The sequence below is a fragment of the Aegilops tauschii genome, chromosome 6 (genome assembly GCF_002575655.3).
Source record: "Aegilops tauschii subsp. strangulata cultivar AL8/78 chromosome 6, Aet v6.0, whole genome shotgun sequence".
NCBI lineage: Eukaryota > Viridiplantae > Streptophyta > Magnoliopsida > Poales > Poaceae > Aegilops > Aegilops tauschii.
In genome coordinates, this window is record NC_053040.3 from 16,524,528 (window position 1) to 16,550,392 (window position 25,865).

Here is a 25,865-nt window from a genome sequence, read left to right on the forward strand (position 1 = left end):
CCATTTTCCACATGTTAGTACTTTTTCCTTTTTTTCGAAATTATACAAAAATATGTAAACTATAATCACAATAATAAATAAATGTTTGTGTACTTTTAAATATTCATGTAATTAAAATAATACCTATGAATCATATTTTAAAATTTTAAAAAGTAATCATATATTTAATTAAAATAATGTTAAAGTTTCAAAATGTTAATCTAATTTTCAAATCTTCATGTTTTTAAAATAATATTCATGTGGTCCTTTTTAAGAATGTGTTTTTTCTTTCTAAAATTTATAAGAATTATGTAAATTATTTTAACAGTAATACAAATAAGTTAAACTATTCCTATATTATAAATAATATGCATAAAAATTTAACTTTCTTTTCAAACATGTTAAGGTAGGTTTTAAAGATATTTATGTATTATTTTAAAAAACATGTAACTATAATAATTTTATGAATTATAAAAATGTATGTATGATTTTAAAAGTGCTCATTGTAGGATCTATAATCTTGGCGGCACACTAGGCTATTAATTATGTTTCCACATATATTTTTCAATTTTCATTTATTTAAAAAACATATTTTGAGAAACACCTAAATTTAGTAAAACTCTTGAAATTTTTATTAAAACTATATAATTTTTAAAACATGGACACTTTATATACATCATGAATATTATTGTAAAAACATGATGATTTTTACAAGTGTATTAATATTTTAAATAGAAATGTATACGCTTTTTACATTTATTTTTATTTAGACATATGAATTTTTTTACATATTTATTATTCATAATTATTACTATAGTCACGTGAATATTTTTAAACTAGATGAATATTTATTTTAACCATTAAATGTATACGTGCAATGAACGTTGATATATGGAATAAAATTAATTGCACATTGAAATTAGGTAGGATATCAGTTGCACGTTAATTATGTCATTAAAGCAATTGTCGATATTTGTTATGATATTAATTACACGCTTAACAAGTTGAACACTCACCATTGGAACAATCTAGGTCTTCGGATTGACATTGTTTGATGATGGCACATATTAATTGGATTTGGCCTTTGTGTCTTTTTATATTGATATAGATTATAACATTCATATTTTTATAATTTCCAGAGAATGTGTGATATGGGCGAGGTTCAACACCTAGTTTTGCTCATAGTATTTGTTCTTTGTGTTGTGCACTGACAGGTAGGACATGACGTCATAGAGACGTATATTTTGCAAGTCAGCCTGTTCCAACATTGCAAGTGGACCCCGTGCACATGCTGATATGCCTAGTAAGGAACACGGACGTATCCAAACAAGATTTACACCATATTTGAACAAGGGTGCCAAGTACTAGAACTAGTTCGGCATATTTTTCAAATTCAGACACTAAAGTGAACATCAGTGGCAAGTTCAAGCACCACTGGTCTAATTATCTCTTATTTGAACATAAGTGGCAAGTTTGACATGGTTTATTTTCACAACCACACCAAAACAGCTTACATTTTATATGTTCCATGAACTGCTAGATAACTGAACAATCAACATTGTCTAGCCCTTGTTGTTGGGTTTTCTACATTTTTTTCTATGTTACTTCTTTCTTCATTTATTTTTTTATTATATATATTCTTCCAACTCTAAATTTACATAGATATTTTTATAAATGCATGATTTTAAAAAATATATTATATATTTAAATAATACAATTATTTCAAAAATATTAATCATTTTCATAAAAATGAACTTTTTAATTACATGAACGTTTTTTAAGGCCTGATAATTATTCATAATTACATGAATGCTTCCTGAACAATTTTTACAAAAGTAGACAACCATTGCTCTAAAAATACATGAATACTCATGAATGTTTATGTTATTGCATGTAACTTTTCAGAAATAGGGATTATTTTTAATTACCGAATTTTTTCTCAAAATACCAAATTTTTTTTATAAAAACTTAGTATTTATTATCATACATACTACACCAAAAAAGTGGAACAAATATCTTTTGCCTTTCAAATGGGCTGTACTGAGGCCAACCCATTAGCAGTCGCTACAGGCGAGCAACACTGTTGGGAAAACCTTATTTGCCGCATCATACGACAAATAGTTGGCACTTCGCACAGCGGCTCATTTCTGTTTCTATTGTTTTTTCCTGTTTCTTTTTCGGTTTCAAGTTTATTTTTCAATAAATTCTAAACTTTATCAAAATTTCGTAATTTCAAATTTGTTCAGATTTTCAAAATTGTTTGTTTTCAAAAAATGACTGGAATTCCAAAAATTTATTTGCATTTTGATAAACAATTAGATTTTTCTTTATAATTGTTCAAGTTTTCGAAAATGCTCGGAATATGTTCAAAATTCAAAAATAATTGCTAGATCTTAATTTTTAGGAATATTTCATGTTCGCGAATGGTTCACGGTTGAAAAATGCTCAAAATTAAAAAAAAATCAAGATTTCGTAAAACATTGTACATTATTTTGAAAAACTGTTCAAAAATGGCCGGCCCAATGCGGTTCCGTGCATGCAAAACAATGGCAATTTGTTGCAAAGAGCGGGGAGCAACTAACCAAGGGGTACCCCTTGTGTAAGAGGCATAGATTTGATTTCACAAGAGGCACAGTTGTGCCTCTCGAAAAGGGAAAAACATGTTTTTTTCCCTTCTACGAGTGTCACATATTTGCATCTTGTCGAGACATAGGTTTGCTTTCTCGAGAGGCACATCTCGAAAAAAAAGAAAAAACACATTTTTTGCTTCCATGAGATGTAGGATGTGTTTGGTTGCTTGAATTTCCCTCAACCAGGCCCGCGCGGAAAGTTCGTGACTCCTCTGGTTGCTCGCATGCATTGTTGGGTCTGCATCGCATGAAATTTAAAGTGCCTCTAGGCTTGGCTCGCTGGTAACGCTTAGATCTGCAGTTTCTGCAGAGCCAGGCCCGCTCGATGCATGTGGGCGGCCGGGACTGCATGTGCGGAGCAACGCTCGAGAAGCCACGTAGCTTCCTGAAGCACCGACAGTTATTACCCTCACCGCCACCTCACCACTTCCTATCCCCTCTACCCACTCTCACCGACGGCAGCGGCGGCGACAGCGTTCAGCAGATCGGAGAAGAGCAACGCGGCCTCCGCCCCCTTCACCGACATTCACATCATCACCTTCGGCACAACAATGGCGGTAAGCACTTGTTTCACCTCCTCATGTACTCTTTCGCATTCGATCCACGTTTAGGTTCGATCCGCGTTAGGGCAATGGGGAATCGGGGTAAATAGTCATAGGAGTGAACATAACACCGTCATGAGTTCATAGTACCGATGGATTTGAGGTTACCGAACGTAATTGAGTACAAGGGTAATGTCGGTTGGGGGTAAATCTTACGCAGTAGTTCTAGATCTTAGCCTCGGCTACCCTGGAGGCATGGAGCCGCGGGTACCCTTGCCCTTCTTCTTCTCCTCGAGCTGCACCACCGTCTCTTCGTCCTCGCTGGAGTCCAGATCGATTGGCATGCTGCGGTGTCCTGGCTCTGGTGCCCTTACAACCATCGCCACTGCAACATCTTCTTCCACCTCCATCGCCACCACTTCTTGTTCCTCCTCCACCGCCACCACAGTCCCTGACGTGAAGTATGCTGCGGCATGATGGTCATGAGGACACATGTACTCTCTGTACTTGGCCTACCTTGAACTCCGTCGAGTGTCAGAGTCGGTCTGAATCATGGCCCAGCGAAGGATGACGATTGACATAGCTCCCTTTGCTAGGTCAGGAATCAACGTCTCCAACTCCTCCGGTGTTGCCTTCTTCAGCATCGCGTTTGACTCTTTCTGCATGTCTGCCATGCCCGTGAAGTTGGAGCAGACTTCCATGGTGTCCTCAAACTTGATGTGGTCACCGAGCGAGCACCCAAGAAAGAAAGCGGTCCATCCAATGCCCCAAGGGAAGGGGTTGGAGTTGCTGCTGGAGTTCATGGCGTTAGATAGGAGGGAGAGTGAGAGACAGAGAGATGATCAAGTGAGATGGTGGGTAAGTAGAGGGTGGGTAAATAAAGGGGTTATGGATGATGGCGGTCAACCTCGGAACTTTGTGCTCTTCATAATGCGTGCTCTTTGTAATGCAGATTGACACGGCCGGACAACAAAGGCAAGGAGGTGGGGCAGCCCATGGAGGTTGGGCCGACCACGCCTAAGGATGTGGCCACGAATGAGGACATGGTCCATTCCATCGTTAACCATCGCTCTTCATGTCCTTGTCCTCGGTGTAGAATGTGTAGCCGTTGATATCGTACGCCTCATAGGTCATCAGGTTGTGCTCGGCGCCCTGTGACAAGGCGAATATGAGTTTTTTTCCGCGGAAGAATCCTCATGTAAATGGTACGACGGAAGCTTCTCCTTGAACCAACGCGTGAAACATGAGTTGTGCTCTTTGATTATATCTCCGTCCGTCCTCTGTTGGCCTCGGTCATTGTACGTCTTCTCAATAAAGGTTTTGTGCTCTACCACCCTAGGATAGACCACGTCTATGTGTTGTAGCGTGACTAGGTTTGCTCTTTCAAAGTCGGCGAGTCGACCCTCGAAGTCGACATGCATTTCGCGGCGACCATCGCGGTGACCCCATCCAGTGAGCCTGCCGAGGTGCCTGTTGACGGGCAGACCAACGGGATTCTCGATGCCTAGATAATTCGTGCAGTAGGAGATGCACTCTTCGGTCAAAAAGCCCCTGGGTATGCTTCCCTCTGGATGTGACATTTGCGAACGTATCCTTTGATGACACCATTCATCCTTTCGAATGGCATCATGCTATGCAGGAACGTCGGCCCGAGTTGGATGATATCCTCCATGATATGGACCAGCAGATGCACCATAACATCGAAGAATGCGGGCGGGAAGTACATCTCAAGCTCGCATAGCATCACCATGATCTCTTCCTGTAGCCTTCTGAGTTGCCTCACGCCAACCGACTTCCGAGAGATGACGTCGAAAAAGTTGCATAGGCCAAATAGCGTTTCACGGACGTGCGCGTCCATGATCCCACGGATTGCAACTGGAAGTATCTGCGTCATCAGCACGTGACAGTCGTGAGACTTCATCCCGCTGAACTTCTGCTTCGCTGAGTCTAGGTATCTGCTTATCTTCCCCGCGTAACCGTAAGGAAGTTTTACTCCTACGAGGCAGGTGAAAAACTGCTCGATCTCCTCCTGACTTAGAGTGAAGCACGCGGGAGGGTAGTCATTTCCGGTCTTCTTGGCCTTTTGGCCTTTGCGACGACTTTGCGTGTCCTGCTTCGCCTCATCATCATCATCATTAGCGTGAAGCTCCTCCCTGATGCCCATTGATTTCAAGTCTGCCCTTGCTTTCGGCCCATCTTTGGTCCTCTCTAGCATGTTGAGCAGGGTACCAAGCAGACTCTCGCACACGTTCTTCGTGATATGCATGACATCAAGGCTGTGAGGCACACGGAGGATCTTCCAGTACGGCAAGTCCCAGAAAACAGACCTCGTTTTCCATACCTTCAACAGCGGCTCTGGCTCCTTTCGCTTCTTTCCCGGCTCTGGCGCCTTTCGCTTCTTTCCCGGCAGTGGGCAATCTTTCCAATTTTTCAACAGCTCGTCTATTTCCTCGCCGCTCCTCGTACGCGGGCGTCTTCGGGGTTCGATTTCACCATCGAACATATCCTTGCGTTTTCTCCATGAGTCATCGTCGCGAAGCCACCTTCGATGTCCCATGAACACGGTTTTTGAAGACCCGGGATCTCTATCTAGCTGGCGATACGTTGTGTCATCCATGCACCTGACGCATCCAGAAAATCCGTGGACCACCTGCCCCGCGAGATATCCGAAACCGAGATAGTCGTGCACCGTCGATCGTGAGCAGTGCGGCTCTCATAGGGAACTATTCTTTCTCTGTGGCATCCCACGTATTGGCTGGCGTTTTCCACAGTGTGTCTAGCTCCTCTTTCAGCAGCCCCAGATACAGATTGATGTCGTTCCCTGGTTGTTTCGGCCTTTCAATTAGCATACTCATGTGAATGTACTTCCTCTTCATGCACAATCAGGGGGGAAGGTTGTACATCCACACAAACACAGGCCAGGTGCTATGTGTGCTTCTGTGGCTGCCAAACGGATTGACTCCATCGGTGCTCGCGCCCAGCACGATGTTCCTTGGATCGTCCCTAAATTCTGGGTGTTCGAAGTTCAATACTTGCCACTGGCTCGCATCCTTAGGGTGACTCAGCATCTTGTCTTTTTTATTTATCTCCGGATCATTTCCGTCATCTTCTCGCTTCTTCTGCTCCCTATCCGCGTGCCAACGCAGGAGCTTTGCTAGCCTAGGGTCCGCGAAATACCGCTGCAGACGAGGAGTGATCGGAAAGTACCACACCACTTTTCGAGGAGCTTTCTTCCTCTTCTTGTATCGAGTGACGCCGCACACCGGACATATGGTAGACTCCGCGTGCTCGTCCCGATAAATGATGCAATTGTTCATGCACACATGGTATTTCACATGCGGTAAATCCAGAGGACACACGATTTTCTTCGCCTCCTCGAAACTGGTCGGGCACTTGTTCCCCTTGGGAAGACGTTCGTGCCAGAATGACATGTTCTCGTCGAAGCATGCGTCGGTCATTTTGTGTTTTACCTTCATCTCCAGAGCCATGAGCGTTACTTTCATGCGGGGTATCCTCGGGCCTGCATCCTTCATACAATGGAGTAACCGCGTCTATCTCCAGTTGATCCAGCTTGGCTTTCTCTCGGGCGACAGCTCTTGCGTTATCCGTCTGCTTGAGAAGCAGCTCTTGAATATGAGGGTCCTGCACCCAGCCCATCGATGGTCCATCGTCGTCTGCTCCGGCATCTTCATCTTCATGATCATGCCCTTCGTCTTGATCTTCCTCATCATCATGTCTGGCATCTTCCACATGATGACTGTGTACTGCATCACCGTCGTGATCATGTCCTGGAGATTCTTCGTCTTCTCGCCCGCCCTCTCCGCGGTGGTTGTCTTGCTGCCCTTCCTCATTTCTTGCCCGGCCCCCATGGACGACTTCATAGTCATCTTCATCACCTTGCCACCGATAGCCATCCATGAAACCACGCAAGAGCAGGTGGTCCCGCACCTGTCCGGAATCCGGGTCCGTAATAAGGCTCTTCAGCTTGCATCTTCGACACGGACATCTTATCTCCGTCTCGTTCTTTTGAAGGATCTCGGCCTTCGCGGAGCTCAAAAACCTATTCACGATGCCTTCGGTCATCGTGCGGACCATGGTCGCCTGCGGGGTAGAGCAAAACGATATTTTAGAACCAAGAAAATTTTTGGCATGACTTTGCCTAAAAATAGAACAAAAAAGAATGCATAGTGCCAAATTCTCGCCGAAACGGAAATGAATCAACATTCCGGGAAAATATTGGCAACTATCGCATTTCAAATACCGGTACCTGCAAACACAAATATATGCAACATCACAAACATATGCAACACCACAAACATACGTAGATCTAGGCCATAAAAAGTGCATGTGCGTGTTGTTGGAGAGAGAAAAAAGTAGATCTACAACATAAAGAAAGATTTCCCCTTACTTACCTATCAAAAAAGGTAATTTAACCACTTAATTTAGGTGAATCTATGGTGCAAATGATGTGAGGAGGAGGAGGCAACCGAGACAAGCTTGGAGGAGGAGGTGGAGAGAATGAAGTGGGGAAAGTGAGTGTGGTAGGTGGCTGTCCAAAATATCTAGCTGATCTCAGATTACCAATGGCGCACCACCTAAAAATGCGCCATTAGTAACCCTGGTTACTAATGGCGCACCTGTTACGTGGTGCGCCATTACTAGTTTTGCAAAAAAAAAAATATAATTGTTAGTAGTGGCGCACCGTGGTTGGCCATTACGCGGTACGCAGGTGCACCGTGGTTGGCCATTACTAGTTTTGCAAAAAAAAAAATTGTTACGTGGTGTGCCATTACGCGGTACGCAGGTGCGCCATTACTAGTTTTGAAAAAAAGAAGTAAAAAAATTGTTAGTAGTGGCGCACAGAGCGTGTGGTGCGTCATTACTAATTAACTAGTAATGACGCACTGTGCCCTGGTGCGTCATTAATAGTTTTGGAAAAAAATAAAAAATAAAATTTGCTAGTAATGACGCACCGTGTATCTGATGCGCCATTAGTAATGAGGAGAGGACACTAATGGCGCACCTGTATAGCATTGGCACACTACATACATGATGCGTCATTAATGTTCATATTAGCTATAGCCCTTTTCCTAACAGTGCGGGTGGCAAATAGGATCTGCTGAGCGACACATAGGAGCTCCCATATGCGAATCGGGTGAGCAAGCATGGCAAGGAGAGGGACTGAGCCGTGGCCCGCAACACTGATGCGAGCATCTGTGCGCCAACATGCGTGGTTGTATCTTGCCCACAAAGGGACACGAGAGCTCCTAGGTGAAGCTCGCGAGCATAAGGAGAAAGTGCTTCCGTGCAGGGCGCTATTTTAATGGGTCGGCCCTTTTGAGTGCCGCCATACGAGCAGAAAAATTCCCAAAATCAAACTTCTCTGGGAATCGAACTCACAACCCCTCGACAAAGGGACATTCTTCGTTATAGCATGAGCTACTGAGTGTAAGCGACTAATCTACCGTGCGCACATTTAAGAACTAAATCCAGAGTAGATATTTCTTTTTTTGAAAAGTTTCAATCATTTGTTGGCAAATTGCAAATTATTTTCTCTAAAAAACGCGAATAACGTTTGAAATAGTGAAGAAGGTTTGGAAATTCGAAAAAATAAATAAAAACATGAACAGTTTTCGAAAAAGTGAAGAATAGTTGAAAACATAAAAAAAATGTAAAACATGAACAATTTCTTAAAAAGTGAACAAAATAAACATGAACATATTTTTAAAATATTTCCAATATTTTTAGACCGTGAACAAATTTTGTAAAAATGAAGAAATTTTGAAAATGTGAACAAAATTTGAAAACATGAACCAAAAACTACAATCAATTGTGATTTTTTATTCCCGATTTTTTATCAACTATGAAAATTTTTATAAAAAAGGAAATTTAATGTATGGTGAACTTTGTTTTTAGCGATGAACGGTTTTTTATACACAGTGGACATTTTTAATGTAAGGCGATTTTTTTAATATGCTAATGTACGGTGGACATTTTTTTACAAACAGTTAGTTTGTTTTAATGCACGGTGAACATTTTTGAACGGTAATTTTTTTTGAAAAATATGAGCTTTTCTAGAAACATGAACAAAATTAGTAATTTTATTATTTTTTAAAGATTTTAACACATTTTTAAAACGTGAATAATTTGTGAAAATTTTGAACTTATGAGAAAAAAACTGAAAAAATAGAATAGAAGGAAAAATAAGAAAAAATAAAAATAAATTAAAAATATAATTAAAAATTGTAAAAGAAAAAGAAAATAAGAGAAGACAGGCTTAGGGAACCTTCTGGAAAGTTCCCAAAACCGGTTGATCCCGAAATGGGCCGGCTCGTGTGGTCTTGTCCCGCGCGGGATCCTAACTGTGTTCGCCATCAGGACGCCTAAATGGGCCGGCCTATAAGCATTAAGGTAAATGTATATATTGTGTTTTTTTGTTCGTTTTCCGTTTTTCTTTGCAAGTAGAGAGACTAATAGTATTGCCAAGTCAACTCTACACCGTTTTCAACAACAAAACTAGCTTGTACTACTCCGTACAAGAAATCGATCAAACTTGTAGTACTAACGAATTAAACCAGCAAGTAAGGTGAAAATCTCATCGTTTAAACGCGGTCAACTCGATGGCTTACATGTGCAACGAGAAGTAATTATGGATGCAGTAACCCTGCAGACTACATCTAGCCCTTCAGCAGAGTCAATTCTGTTAGCATGATTTCCACCGCGTGGCCCAACGGCCCATCGGGCCTTTGATCTCAGGGCGCTCAACCACCCATGGTTGACGGGCCCGTGTGGCACTGCGCTATATAAACAGGGTGGGGTCTGGCGGCATGACTCACGAGGCTCGTTGCGTTGCCACGCCCCCCACCAACACTCCGTACCGATCTAGGGTTCGCAGCAGCGACGGGAAGCGCCGCCACCACTTTGCCTACACACATCCTGCCTTCACCGCCGCTACAGCTCCACCATGGCCACTGGCTCGGGCTCCTCGTGTCAAGCGGAAGGTGAACTACCGATCTAATCTAGCCTACCCGATCCAGAGAGTCTATCAATGGTATCAGCCAGATTGGGTTTAGGATTTTCGGTTGAAATCAAAGAATTATCCCTCCCCGAAGAACCCTAAAGTGACAGGCAAACAAACTCACCGGAGAGGGCCTCGAGCTTGCTGGAAAAGTTGCGCTGCCGCACAGGCCGCGCCATTCCTCTCGATCCCGACGCGCCTCGGCATGCCGAGGTTTCGGGAAGAAGAACCACCCCGAGAGGGGCAAAGGGCGCCGCTCGCCAAACCGCTCGACGGCGGCGCACTCACCACAAGGGGAACGCGCCACCGGCGAAGGGGATGGCAACGGCAGCCGCCGCCATCGTCGTTCAACACGAAACAGAAGGGGAGCGGGTGGTGGAAGAAAGAAAGGAGAAAAGGAGGGAGAAAGGGAGGGGGAAGGAGAAAGAGAAGGCGGCCGGATGCGCTGCAGTGGCCTTCCGAGGCCGTCGTAGGCTCGCCGGCGGCGCGAAGGGGCCGCTAGAAGAGCAGCCGGCGGCGGAGAGAGAGGAGCAGCAAGTGGCGCGCACACGCGCCGGGGGGGGGGGGGGGATGAAGTAGGGTTCCCCCCGCCAGCGAAGGATACCGTTTTGATCGGCCGATCGGCATGCTGGACTGTCGGATTTCGAAACCCTAACAGCCGGTGTGGGCTCTTGGGCCGAAAAAGAGGAGGCCCAGCCACACGCGCTGGGCCGACCTCGGCTGGGCTACCTTTTCCATTTTTGATTTTTTCGGTTTTTTTTATTTGTCTAGATTTTTGGGCAAATTTCACATAGTTTTTTCTATTGAAATTGATCCAACGAAATATTTGTCTAGAAAATAGAAAAGTAAAACAGATGCTTCTGAAAAGTAAAAAGTTCATGAATTTTTTATTCATGTTTTTCCGCTGCAAATAAATAAAAGTGCTATTTTTAAAGTAAAAAGAACTAAAGTAAAATTAAATTTTAAAAAAGCATGTTTAAAGATGATTCTGTTATTTTTATGACCAACATTGTAAATAGCATAATCATGATTTTCTATTATTATAAAAGGTGCTTTTATTTCTAGTTTTGCCCAATGGTGATATAGATTTAATTGCATAAACAGTTGTATGTTTTAATTTTGACCAACGTTGGATTAATGCATGCAATTGTTGTCAGGATCTCACTCATTGTGGTTTCAGGAGGGTACCACTTGATGAGTTTCCTCAAGGATGTTCCAACCCTCCGAGGTGATAATTACACTGAATGGAGAAAGAAAGTTGACTTGGCTTTTGTCTATGATGAGGTGGACTGGGTTGTGGCACTCCAATGCCGGTCAAACCAGCAGAGCCAGTCAGAGATTCAAAAGATGATGATACTGCTTGGAACAAAAAGAAGAGGGATCATGCTCCAGTGGAGATGGCATATTCCCTCGAAAACCAAAAGTGGCTCAACGCCAATAAAAAGTGCATGACTTTCATAAAGAACACAATTGAGAACGCTATTGTGGGCTCAATTGTAGAGTGTACTTCCGTAGCGAGTATCTTGAAAAGATAAGGAGCCAGTTCACTGGTTCTTCAAAGATATATGCTACCCAGTTGCTAAAGCAGCTGGTGATAGAAAAGTACACAGGCGGTGGATATGGCATAAGAGAGCACATCCTCAAGATAAGCAACATGGCAGCTAAGCTTAAACCCATGGATGAAGATTTGGAGCTCAAGCCTGCACTCCTTGTTCACCTGGTCATGGCTTCACAGCCAAAAGAGTTTGACACTTTTGTTGTCAACTACAACATGTCACCTGGAAAATGGGACATTGAAAAGACTATAGGCATGTGTGTGCAAGAAGAGGAAAGACTTAGAACCTCATATGATGGTTCTCTGAACTATGTGAAGGATAATAAGAAAAAGAACTACAATCAAAGTGGCAAAGGTTCCCTTTCAAAGCCACATGGAAAAGCTAACACACACTATCAGCATTAGCAAAAATCCCTTCCAGTGGACAAAGATACATGTCTCCACTGCAAGCAGACTGGGCATTACAAGAAAGATTGCCCTGTTTGGCTAAAGTCAATAATGGCAAAGAGAAGTAACAACATTGTTTCCTTTGTAAATGAATCCTTGTATACACCGAAATCTACTTGGTGGGTTGACTCAGGTGCAACCGTTCATGTTGCAAATTCATTACAGGAATTCCATTTGACACGGACTATGCAAAGAAGCAAAAGATGCATTAAAGTTGCAACCTGGTCATGGCTTTATTTATAAGTTCGGGCACTTGCCTTTACTCTAAAATAAGCAAGTTCGCTCGACAGGTGCCAGTGTTGACCCTTGCTAGCTTGATATCTTGACGATGTTTCCATCATACAGCTTGGGTTGTTATTACCTGTCATAATTTGGTGTCGATTAGTATTTCCTTCATAGCTTCTAACTGTGTGGTTCTAACCCAAAATGAGCTCAGCGATTCAACTATCTAATATAACATCATTATCAAGAGCTATGAATATTTTTTTTCCTTCTTCATAGTTTCCATCAGTATCAAGACATTCGCAAGATTGGGCGCTAGTGGATGGGTGACTATCTCCACTTTTGATCTTTCTATTTGACATTGTATAACATATGATGGTTTCTACAGATCAGTCTTCTATGAGCCCGCGAGAGAGGCGTGGTCTACATCAAGGATTATTACGATGGCGCAGACCAGCAGTTGTTCGAGCAGGCGAGCGTCAGCTCAGTGGGGGCAGTGGAGCAAGCGAGTTGTCTGTAATGCATTTTTCATGCCATCAGGTTGTATCTCCGTAGGTCTTCTTTCATGTGCTATAAATACAAACATATTAGCCCCATCCGAAGAAGTTTATATCTTAAATTTATCTAGATATGGATGTATCTAACACTAAATGTATCTAAGACATGCTTTTTGGGACGAAGGGAGTACGTGCTACCTTTGGACCAACTGTAATGGGTGGTCCTCATTATCTCTACAATTAGTTTAAGTTGATTTGAAATTATAATTTTTCAACACATGCCTAATGTCCTCTATACATGTGCACTGGATGCTTGCTTTCCTAACAAATCAATCTGTAATAAACATCACATCGTATAACTTGATTGTTTCTAGAGACTTATCCAAGTGACTTGCGATGCATATGAATAGAAATGCACATGTACAACATGGACCAAACAAGCCAACTAAATAGGCAGCAGCAAACTAGGCACCACCATCACGTCTAAGCGGCGCCACCAGGTGGCGCCCCAACCACTAGTATATATCAAACATAAGTAGCTTGTCAGCCCAGGCGGGATACATATGCATGCTGATAAATTCATCGGCAGTAGTAGATGGCTCGACGATGACAATACATATACGTACGGATGGCGTACGTATTCTCTCGTGTTTTCTGGCTGCAACTTGCACACTCTTGCACATGCAGTGCACTTGGTACCCATATAATCGATTTCAACCACATATAAGCTTACCATATAAGCAGCTTGGCAGCTAGCTAGCCTGTTAAATTCAACGTACGCGCAGGGCAACGGCAGACGCGTAATCTACTCGGAACAAATGTCCTCGTAATACTTTCTTAGTTATTAGACGAACGCTACACAATTATTCAACAACAGAAAGCTACATGTATGGACAAATGTAAACACTATATAGTATACCTCCAAACTAACTAAATGCTTCCGGGACAAATACTAAATATCTCCAGACTTGGTATCATAATTAAGCTAGTCTTGATGCCAACTAATAATGGAGCACATGTCGACACTGATGAATGTGCCGATCCATCCAGAATATGGCAGCACACATAGCATATCCCATCCAAATCCTGCTCGTGGTTCTTCTGCCATGTGCAAGAGAGGCTAATAGTATTGCCAAGTCAACTACTCTCTGCACGGTTTTCAACAACAAAACTAGCTTGTGCTACTCCGTACAAGAAATCGATCAAACTTGTAGTACTAACGAATTTAACCAGCAGATAAGGTGAAACCCATGTCGCTTACACTGTCAGATACACCATTTACCGGTGGACTGTTAAGATTGAATACTTATCGTGGCGGTGAAAAACTAAATACCGACGTGTGTCAAACGTTTATATGTACTTAGAGCATCTTCAGCCATGTACCTCTAATTCGATCCTTCAAACGCCCGCGGACGCGTCCGGTCAGTGACCAGGCGTGTCCGTTTTGAGCCTCTATTTGTTCATCCATGCAGCCGCAATCCCCATTTTCTTTCTCATATGTCCGGTCATTTGCACGTGATTGGTGGAGATAAACAGAGAGAAAGAAAATAACGAATAAAGAAAGAGAATGAGGACATGTGGACATATGTGGCAATTTACCGGGCGCCCCCGGGCGTGTCCGCGGGCCCTCATATCGTCTCCATATTTGAGATGGATAAGGGGGTTCGCGGACAGCTAGGACATATAGGGAAGATATGAGGGGTCCGGTTGGGTCATATTTTTCCTTCTTTTTCCTGTCCAGTCAGTGACCGGGCACGTCTGCGGGCACACGAGAGATGGTTTGAGGCTTCCGGTTATAGATGCACTTATATTTCCTTTATAAAATAATATAAGATCATTTAGATCATTATTTTAGTGATCTAACTGCTTTTATATTAGTTTACAGACAGAGTATTTACGAGCAGAGCAACTTTAAGGGCCGTCAACTCGATGACTTACATGCGCAATCAGAAGTAATCATGCATGCAGTAACCCTGCAGACTACATCTAGCCCTGCAGCCAATCCAGCAGAGTCAACTCTTGATCGTTTTCCTTAGCGTAGAAGTACGTTTGGGATACCTCAACCTGCAAGTTTTGTGGCGAGATCCGATAAATCCTGCAGGATCAACTCATTGCACGGAGCAGTGCTTGCAAGTTGCAACGGCTAATGCAGTCTAAACAATACTATCATATAAGTAGTTTGGCAGCCCTGGACAGATGTACGATCCCTGTTATTCCTTGCAATTAGTTGGGCCCCGTTAATTTTGGAACAGAAGCAGGTCAAACATATAACTAATGGCGTACACCAATGTGAACAGATCATGGAAAAATGGGTGAAATATTTGAACGATACAAAAGGAAGCCACGGAAGCGTAGATGCCAAAGAATATGCCAGCTGAAGTGGTTCCTGCACGCTATAAATACACATCACATTGTAGTCTCTCTAGCACAAACCAAAGCCATTGCAACCCTGAGATTATTAGGCCTTAATTAGAAGCTCTTTGCATCTTAGTCCACAGCTCTGAGAGCTCCAAGAAGCAAGGAAAGGAGGAGCCTAGCTTCCAGCCTTAGGGGAAGAAATGGAGATGGAGGCCGGCTCTATGGGTGACACAGTGGCAGGCAGGTTCTCGCTGCCGGTGGACTCGGAGAACAAAGCCAAGTCCATCAAGATCTTCTCCTTCGGCAACCCTCATATGCGTGCCTTCCATCTCGGATGGATGTCCTTCTTCACCTGCGTTGTCTCGACCTTCGCCGCCGCACCCCTCATCCCCATCATCCGCGACAACCTCAACCTCACCAAGGCTGACATCGGCAATGCCGGGGTTGCCTCCGTCTCCGGTGCCATCTTCTCCAGGCTAGCCATGGGTGCCATCTGTGACCTTCTTGGTCCACGCTATGGTTGTGCCTTCCTTGTCATGCTCTCTGCACCGGCAGTATTCTGCATGTCCATCATCGATGGTCCTGCTGGATACATCACTATCCGCTTCCTCATCGGTGTGTCGCTTGCCACCTTCGTGTCATGCCAATACTGGGTGAGCACCATGTTCAATAGCAAGATCATTGGGACGGTCGGCGGCTTGACGGCGGGATGGGGTGACATGGGCGGCGGCGCCACACAACTCATCATGCCTCTTGTCTTTGATGCTATCATCGCATGTGGGGCAACACCTTTCACGGCATGGCGTATTGCATACTTTGTGCCAGGGTTGATGCTGGTGGTGATGGGCTTGCTCGTGCTCACCACGGGGCAGGACCTTCCTGATGGGAACCTGAGGAGCCTCCAGAAGAATGGTGACATGAACAAGGACAAGTTCTCCAACGTTCTTCGGGGTGCCGTCACCAACTATCGCACTTGGATATTCGTCTTCATCTACGGCTATTGCATGGGCGTCGAGCTCACCACCAATAATGTGATCGCGGAATACTACTACGATAGCTTCCACCTCGACCTTCGTGCTGCCGGAACCATTGCTGCAAGCTTTGGCTTGGCAAACATATTCGCTCGGCCTATGGGTGGCTATCTCTCTGACCTTGGTGCCCGTTACTTCGGCATGCGTGCTCGCCTCTGGAACATCTGGATCCTCCAGACCGCAGGTGGAGCCTTCTGCCTGTGTCTGGGACGTGCATCTACCCTCCCCACCTCCATCACATGCATGGTCCTCTACTCCATTTGTGTTGAGGCGGCATGCGGTGCTGTCTACGGCGTCATCCCATTCGTCTCTAGACGCTCCCTCGGTCTCATCTCCGGCATGAGCGGAGCGGGCGGTAATGTGGGAGGCGGGCTCACACAGTTTCTCTTCTTCACGTCGTCACAGTATTCCACGGGCAAAGGGTTACAATACATGGGCATCATGGTCATGGCGTGTACTCTCCCTGTTGCGCTCATTCACTTCCCACAGTGGGGCTCCATGCTCCTACCGCCCAGCGCCGACGCCACCGAGGAGGACTACTACGGCGCGGAGTGGACGGAGGAGGAGAAAAACAAGGGACTCCACATCGCGAGCCTAAAGTTTGCCGAGAACAGCATCTCTGAGCGTGGCAGGCGCAACGCCATCCTCGCTGCACCCACCACCCCACCTAACAACACACCACAACACGTATGACTCAGATTTTTTTTAACCTCATGTAAACCCTGTATGAAAGCATGTACATGGCCCTGGGGTGGAGGTGGTGCACCCTATGACGACGGTGTGGTATGATTCCTGTCCACACCGCGTGACTTTGTGGGCGCCTAGCAAAACACCCTTAGAGGAGGCCCCTTAGTGTGTGTGTACATGGATGCTAGCTAATCTTTGCTTGTATCATGTGATGAGAAGAGATCAATAAGTGGAAATTAATGCATCGTCTATGCTTGCAACTTGTGTTTGCTTTTGTGAATGTACATATTAGCTTGGGAGATGAAGACTTTTGCAACAACAGTGCAACACGTCGTACAAGTACACAATTTGTCATTGTCCTGTAGCTGGCGTAGATGACCTTGGAGTGTCAACTATGAGCTAGCTACTCCTCTAAACTTGTTTACTCCAGCTAGCAAAACCTATCTGGTGAAGAATATACACCTCCTGTCTCTAGCTAGCCAGCTCTTGATACATGGAGTACCACGTATGGTCAATGGACTTTAGGTCGCCGTACTTGATTATCTTGCATGTGTACGGCCCCAATGCCACGGACTTCATATTATCTTGGAGTGTCGGATAAGAGCACATGGTTGTAGGTTGTAGCTACCTTGCGAAGTTTTCTTTGACGAACCGTACATCGGTCTACTTTTGATCTTCACCAACCGTACGTCTAAATACAACGCACCTCCCCATTTTCATGGGACGTCAGACTTCCGATCGCCGTACCGAGGTACCGTACTCTTTGTTGCACGTGCATGCAAGAGAGAGGCTGACGACGTGCTTAGCTCAGCTCAGCTAGAGTCAACTCTTTTGAGGTTCGGATTTCGTAACGAACGACCGACGTGCCCACGAATACTGCAATGCATTGCTTATCATATTAATGGGTTTGTAGAAGATCGCACAGCTTCATAAGGAACGTACGGCGCGAAAGGGTGCCGCGCAAAGGAGCACGTCTCTCTACTCAACAACTACTCAGGCCATATGGTATCTTGCCTTGGACGTGTGTATGCCGTGTACTGGTTGCCATGCGCTTTACACGGCTTGTTTTACGGTTCACCAACCATCTACAGCTCAGGAGAGCTCAGGCTATAGATCACCCGTCCATGTTTCAGCCAGAATATCATACTACTCCGCACACAATCAGCAGCCAGTCGGCAACCGCCATGCGCTTGCATGTGTTGCAGCTAGAGCCAGCGACCATTTGCACGGTCTACTATGACTTTCTCTACAAGAACTAGGTTTAGACGTCGTATATAGCCAGCTAAAGAGTGATACCAGGATCGAAAGTAGCTTGCAATGGCTCCTCCTCCTTAGAAAGCTGATGCTTTGGATATCAAAACCGTTTTCAAAACATAACTTTGACCACGATTTTCTTTTATAGACCGGCTTGAAACTGAAGTGCCACGCAAAGGGGCTCATCCATCTTATTAGCAGTCAGCAACACATGCATCAACTCCGATCTTTCAGGGGGTCAAATTTTGTGGAGTACTTGTATATAAGACTCTGTTTTCTACAATGAAAATGGGGGCCTGGAGGGAGTAGGGCATGTCGAAGGCCTTAATTTTGAAAAATTCAAAATTCATCCTTTGGACGCCATGAGGTTACCTGTGGAGTGAGAATTAATCATGCAGTGTACTCAGCATTCTCCATCACATGAATACTTAGATAAAAAGATGATGCTTTGGATCTCAAAACCATTTAAAAAAGATAAGGGCACCCCCAACGCTATACCCTAAAACGGAATTATCCGTCCGCACGGACCGCATGCGGACGCGTCCACGGACACGATACGTGAGCCGGCCATCCAACCATGTCCCTTAAGGGCCTGTTCTGCAACGCTCCAGCTCCCAGCTTCATCAACTCCACGCCTGAAGCTGAGCCGAACGCTCTAGCTTCACGAAGTTAAAATCTGAGAAGCTGGCGGACGTCTACGTGCAAAAACTGAGGAGTTTCCGAAGCTAGCATTTGCCAGCTCTCAGAAAACGGAGAAGACAGAGTTGGGTGAAAGTACAAAGCAATGCCACCGCCAAGTGAACGATCGAACCGGTACGAGGGAAATGTCACGAGCGAACATAACGATTCACCAGCCAACCTGCCACATGGGCTGAAAATAACGTCCACACCCACCAATCCGACCAGGCCCATGCCTCTTTCACAGCCACTTGGGCTCTCAGCCCACTCCAAACACTAACTTCAGAAGCTGACGCTGCCGATCGATTTCCAGATCGCCACCTGAAGCCAGAATCCACGCAAGAAGCCAGATTTGAGAAGTTTTGCAGAAGCTGGGACGTTGCAGAACAGGCCCTAAATAGGCATAAAATCCGAACAACAACGATGGGCCAGGTGAACCGAGAGGACAAATCACATGGAGTATGAGGACATGCGGTCCAACTAACAGTGGGCTAAATGGACTCCCACCACTAGTAGAAAAATTACCTTACGTTCGCATCATTAGTCCCGGTTCGATTATAGTAAGGTGACCATTAGTCCCAGTTTCAACGGCTAGGGCACGTGCATCATTAGTCCCGGTTCGTTTTGTACCTCTAGTCCCGGTTTGTGATACAAACCGGGACTAAAGGGGTGCTGGCAGGCTGGCGTCAGGTTAGGGCCCCCACAAGCACCTTTAGTCCCAGTTTGTATCACAAACCGGGACTAGAGATATACCTTTAGTCCCGGTTTGTATAACCAACCGGGACTAAAGATGCCCCTATATAAACCCTTCGTCCAGCCCGAGCCCATTTTCCCATTTCCTCTCCTCTGTTCTTCCCCTTGCTCGAGTTCATCTTCCATTTTTGCCAAGATTTGTCAAGATTTGAAGGCACCCCATCTATCCAAGTGTTCACAAAGGTTAGCAACTTTGTCCTTTCATCTCTCATTGCTAGATTAGATCGTGCAATGCTCTATAATTATAGTGATTTGTGGGTTTTACTTTTGGAGTAATTATATGTGGGAGTTATATTTGATTTATATGCAATTTGAGCTCAAATTAACTTCTTAGTTTGCATATGTAGGTCTGGTTTACTTAATGCCTTCCCGTCCCCGTCCTAACCACCGTCGATCGCCCGCACCGCCCCGTGTCGCCGGCACCATCTTGGTGGGCCTCTTGTTCTTATCCTTTTTATGTAAAAAAAACCCAGGTTCGTATGATTTAGATAGTTACTTGTATAATTTTCTTACCTGTATGATTGTTTGTTATACATAGTGGCATGATTTTGATATCCGTCCCCGTCGGCCCTCGTCCGGTTTATGATTCAGATGTCGTACATATATTCTCTTTTATAACTATTTGTTGCATTTCATGTTTATGACAATTATGCCCATCAAGTTGACATAGATATTTTATCTAGAAGGTATGTGAACCAAAAATTGCGACCGACCCTCTTGTCGAGAAGTTAAATTTAGTTGAAAAAGAAAACGTGTATTTGAAAGAAAAATTGAAGAAAAGAAGATGAAACTGGAGTTGTATGTTGCCGATGTCGTCGATAATCACAAGATCAAGATGGATGCAATGCGCTTGAAGATTAGAAAGATTAGAAGATATGTCGTTAATAAAGAGGCTTGGTATCACTTTGCTGTTGGATCAATTGTTACCTTAGTTGCGATCTTGATCGCATTTGTTGTTGCATTTAAATGCTTTAGTTAGAGAGTTTGTATGTTGTTTTATGAGAATAATTGTGTATGAACTAGGTTTGGACGTCATATGTAGCCAGCTAAAGAGTGAAACCATGCTACTTCTTGAGCTTGCATTGATTTTTCCCTTGAATAGAAAAGAGTGATGCAGCAAAGTAGAGTAAGTATTTCCCTCAGTTTTGAGAATTAAGGTATCAATCCAGTAGGAGACAATGCACAAGTCACCAAATACCTGCACAAACAAACATCAACTTGCACCCAACGCGATAAAGGGGTTGTCAATCCCTTCTAATAGAGATAGATAAACGGTAAAGTAAATATTTTTGGTATTTTTGGTTTATAGATTGTAAAGTAAAAATTGCAAAGAAAGTAAATCGGAAACTAAAATTGTAGATCGAAAACTTATATGATGTAAAATAGACTCGGGGGCCATAGGTTTCACTAGAGACTTCTCTCAAGATAAAAAATATTAGGTGGGTAAACAAATTACTGCCAAACAATTGATAGAAAAGCGCAAAGTTATGACGATATCTAAGGCAATGATCATGTATATAGACATCATGTCCGTGTCAAGTAGACCGACTCCTGCCTGCATCTACAACTATTACTCCACACATAAACCGACTCCTGCCTGCATCTAAAGTATTAAGTTCATGAACAACAGAGTAACACATTAATAAGATGACATGATGTAGAGGAATAAACTCAAGCAATATGATGTAAACCTCATCTTTTTATCCTCGATGACAACAATACAATACGTGCCTTGCTGCCCCTACTGTCACTGGGAAAGGACACCGCAAGATTAAACCCAAAGCTAAGCAATTTTCCCATTACAAGAAAAACCAATCTAGTTGGCCAAACCAAATCGATAGTTCGAAGAGACTTGCAAAGATATCAAATCATGCATATAAGAATTCAGAGAAGATTCAAATAATATTCATAGATAAGCTGATCATAAATCCATAATTCATGGTGCACACGGTTCTATTAAGCCCCCATCCCCGTATTGTACACCGTAACATCAACCTGAGTGCGATGAAGGCATCCCACATGATATAAATTTGAATCGTGTGCTAATAAATTGATCATCTGTGATCCCTGACCCATCATGAATGATTAACTTGGCTAAGCTGTGTGTGATTCCTTTTTTTCTAAGCAAAATATGTGTGATGATTAGAATAATCACAAGCAATTTGCGGCAGCAAGTCGTGTCTGATTTTTAACACATGGTTCTAGTAATTCAATCGAGTGCGATGATGAGGCATGTTACACACATTTCAGCTCAGTTCATCGTGTGTGATGCAGGCACACGATTAGCTCCCATAACCATGTGCTATGATTGGTACCACCAACAATATGATCACGGAATACTACTACGATAGCTTCCACCTCAACCTTCGTGCTTCCGGTACCATCGCTGCATGCTTTGGCTTGGCAAACATATTTGCTTGGCCTATGGGTGGATATCTCTCTGACCTCGGTGCCCGCTACTTCGGTATCTGTGCTCGACTCTAGAACATCTGGATCCTCTAGACCGCATGTGGAGCCTTCTGTCTATGTTTGAGACGTGCATCCACCCTCCCAACCTCCATCACATGCATGGTCCTCTACTCTATTTGTGCTGGGGCGGCATGCGGTGCTGTCTACGACGTCATCCCATTTGTCTCCCGACGCTCCCTTGACTTCATCTTCGGCATGAGTGGAGCAGGCGGTAACGTGTGAGGCGGGCTCACACAGTTCCTCTTCTTCACGTCATTGCAGTACTCCACAGGCAAAGGGTTACAATACATGGGCATCATGGTCATGGCGTGTACTCTCCCTGTTGCGCTCGTTTACTTCCCACAGTGGGGCTCCATGCTCCTCCCTCCTAGCAGCAACGCCACCGAGGAGGACTAGTACGGCGCGGAGGGGGGGGGGGGGGGGGCAGGGACGGAGGAGGAGAAAAACAAGGGACTCCACATCTGAGAACAACATCTCTGAGCGTGGCAGGCGCAATTCCATCCTCGCCGCACAGGCCACCCCACCTAACAACAGGCCCCAACACGTATGAGTCAGTTCTTTTACCTCATGTAAACCCGGTATGAAAATGTGTACACGCCCCAACAAGTCTGACTCAGTTTTTTTACCTCGTGTAAACCCGGTATGAAGACGTGTACATGGCCCTGGGATGGAGGTGGTGCAACCCATGACGACCGTGTGGTATGATTCCCATCCACGGCGCGTGACTTTGTGGGCGCCTATCAAAAGTTCAAAACCCCCTTAGAGGAGGCCCCTTAATTAGTGTGTGTGTACATGGAGGCTAGCTAATCTTTGCTTGTATCATGTGATGAGTAGAGATCAATAAGTGAAAATTAATGCATCGTCTATTCTTGCAATTTGTGCTTGCTTTTATACTATTCACTCATTACAAATGGAAGGTGAAGACTTCTGCATCAACGGTGCAACACGTCGTACAAGTACACAATTTGTCCTTGTCCTGTAGCTGGCATAGAAGGCGAGACCCAGATGACCTTGTAGTGTCAACTATGAGCCACCAGCTACTCCTCCAAATTTGTTTACTCCAGCTAGCAAAACGTACCTGTTGAAGAATATACACCTCCTGTCTCTAGCTAGCCAGCTCTTGATACATGGAGTACCACGTATGGCCAATGGACTTTTGGTCGCCGATGACAATGCATCTTGTATACAGATAGAAGTACCAACCACCGTACTCCGTACTTGATGATGGTGCATGTGTACGGCCCCAAATGCCTGGGAGTTTATATTATCTTGGAGTGCCGCATAATAGCACATGCATGCTTGTAGCCACCTTGCGAAGTTTGCTTTAACCAACCGTACATCGATCTATTTTTTTTATCTTCACCAACCACATTTTCCGTACTCTTTGTTGCACGTGCATGCAAGAGAGAGGCTGGCGACTAGCTTGCGACGTGTTCAGCTCAGCTCAGCTAGAGTCAACTCTTTGAGGTTTGAGCGATCTTGCACTTCGTGTACAAATTAAGAAGCCCGTTTGGGTTTCGTAACCAACGAGTGACGTGCCCACGAATACTGCTAGGAGATCTTATAGGATATGCATTGCTTATCATATAAGGGGTTTGGAGAAGAGCCTACTGCCTAGTGCCTACGGCTTCATACGGAACGCACGGCGCAAAAGGGTGCCACGCAAAGCTTGTCCGGTTCCTGGCATTAGATTAGTGATGACAATGCTCTAGGTCAAACTCTCTGGACGTGTGTATGCCGTGTACTGGTTGCCATGCACTTTACACGGCTTGTTTCACGACTTCACCAAACCATCTACAGCTCATGAGAGCTCAGGCTATTGATCACCCGTCCATGTTTGCAGCCCGAATATCATACTACCCCACACACAATCTACCATGACTTTCTCTACAAGATCTACGTACGTTTAGACTTCGTAGCCAACTAAAGAGTGAAAACAGGATCAAAAGTAGCTTGCAGTGCGGCGCTCCTCCTTGGAAAGCTGATGCTTTGGATATCAAAACTGTTTTAAAAACATAACTTTGACCACGATTTTCTTATAGACCGGCTTGAAACTGAAGTGCCACGCAAAGGGGCTCCGCTCATCCCTCTTATTAACAATTAGCGAACATGCACCAACTCCTATCTTTCGCGCTGGTCAAATTTTGTGGAGTACTTGTAAGACTCTAGTTCCTTTAATGAAACTGCTGGCCTGGAGGGAGTAGGGCGTTTTGAAGGCCGTGGTCGATGGAGGCCTTAATTTTTTTTTAAATTAAAAAATTTCAGTTTTAGGAAATTCTGAAAATATATATATATATACATATACAAGGATGTAATGTAAAATTTTCACGATGAAATACCTTGAATTGCAAGCTGCAAACAAAAATCTAGGACTTTGAGGATGAACAGTATATGTGCTGAAAAGCCGCAAATTTGTTTTTTATCATGAAAAATTGCACATATGTACACTATGCCTCTCGGTATACATGTATTAAAAAAAAACTGAAACGTAAGAGCGTGAATTTGATTTATCTTATCAAAATTATGGCCTCCATAGAGCCCAGCCTTCATTTAGCATTGTTGGGCTTGGAGGCTCCTTTCATTGAAAAGGAAAACATTGTGAAGTTAGCATGCGGTCGATAGACATCACGAAGAGTGCCAACTATGGGCTAGATAGTCCTCTAAACTTGTTTACTCCAGCTAGCAAAACGTATGCTCTCGAAAAAAAAAAGCTAGCAAAACGTACCTGCTGAAGAATATACACCTCCGGTCTCAAGCTAGCCAGCTCTTGATACATGGAGTACCACGTATCGTCAATGGACTTTAGGTCGCCGATGACAATGCATCGAGAAGAATACAGATAGAGGTACCAACCACCGTGCTCCGTACTTGATGACCTTGCATGTGTACGGCGACATGACCTGGGACTTTATGTTATCTTGGAGTGCCGCATAATAGCAGCACATGCATGCTTGTAGCCACCTTGCAAAGTTTGCTCTGACAAACCGTACGTCGATCTATTTTTTGATCTTCACCAACCATACGTCTAAATACAACGCACCTCCGCATTTTCATGGGACGTCATTCAGACTTGCGATCGCCGTACCGTACTCCTTGCGACGTGTTTAGCTCAGCTGGAGTCAACTCTTTGAGGTTGGAGCGCTCTTACAAAGAAGCTCTTACCACGAATACTGCAACGAGATCTTATATACAGCTAATGAGAGCTCAGGCTATAGATCACACGTCCAGGTTTGCAGCCAGAACATCATACTACTCCACACACAATCAGCAGCCAGTCAGCAACCAAAATGCGTTTGCATGCATTGCAGCTAGAGCCAACGACCATTTGCACGGTCTACCATGACTTTCTCTACAAGAACTACATTTAGACTTCGTAGCCAACAAAAGAGTGAAAACAGGATCGAAAGTTGCTTGCAGTGCGGCGCTCCTCCTTGAAAAGCTGATGCTTTGGATATGAAAACCGTTTTCAAAACATAACTTTGACCACAATTTCCTTTTATAGACCGGCCTGAAACTGAAGTGCCACGTATTGAGGTTCATCCCTCTTATTAGCAATCAGCGAACATGCATCAACTCCTATCTCTCCGGGGGCCAACATTTTGTGGAGTACTTGCAAGTCTCTATTTTCTAGTACAATGAAAATGGGGGCCTGGAGGGAGTAGGGCATTTTGGAGGCCTTAATTTTGAAAATTCAAAATTAATCCTTTCGACGCCATGAAGTTACCTATGGAGTGAGAAGTAATCA

General features: G+C 44.2%; 1 protein-coding gene and 1 pseudogene across 1 annotated transcript; both read left to right on the forward strand.

Moving 5' to 3' along the window:
• The first annotated feature begins 15,325 nt into the window (after positions 1 to 15,325).
• On the forward strand, positions 15,326 to 17,202 carry LOC109760391 (high-affinity nitrate transporter 2.1-like). Its single transcript, XM_020319223.4, has one exon. The coding sequence runs from the start codon at positions 15,449 to 15,451 to the stop codon at positions 16,970 to 16,972; it is 1,524 nt and encodes a 507-aa protein (XP_020174812.1). The 5' UTR covers positions 15,326 to 15,448; the 3' UTR covers positions 16,973 to 17,202.
• Positions 17,203 to 21,955: 4,753 nt separating this feature from the next.
• Positions 21,956 to 25,488, forward strand: LOC109760395 (high-affinity nitrate transporter 2.1-like; annotated as a pseudogene).
• The last annotated feature ends 377 nt before the right edge of the window (positions 25,489 to 25,865 follow it).

Coding starts and splice junctions, on each gene's coding strand:
- LOC109760391 (XM_020319223.4), top strand. CDS start 15,449: ATGGAGATGGAGGCCGGCTCTATGGGTGACACAGTGGCAGGCAGGTTC.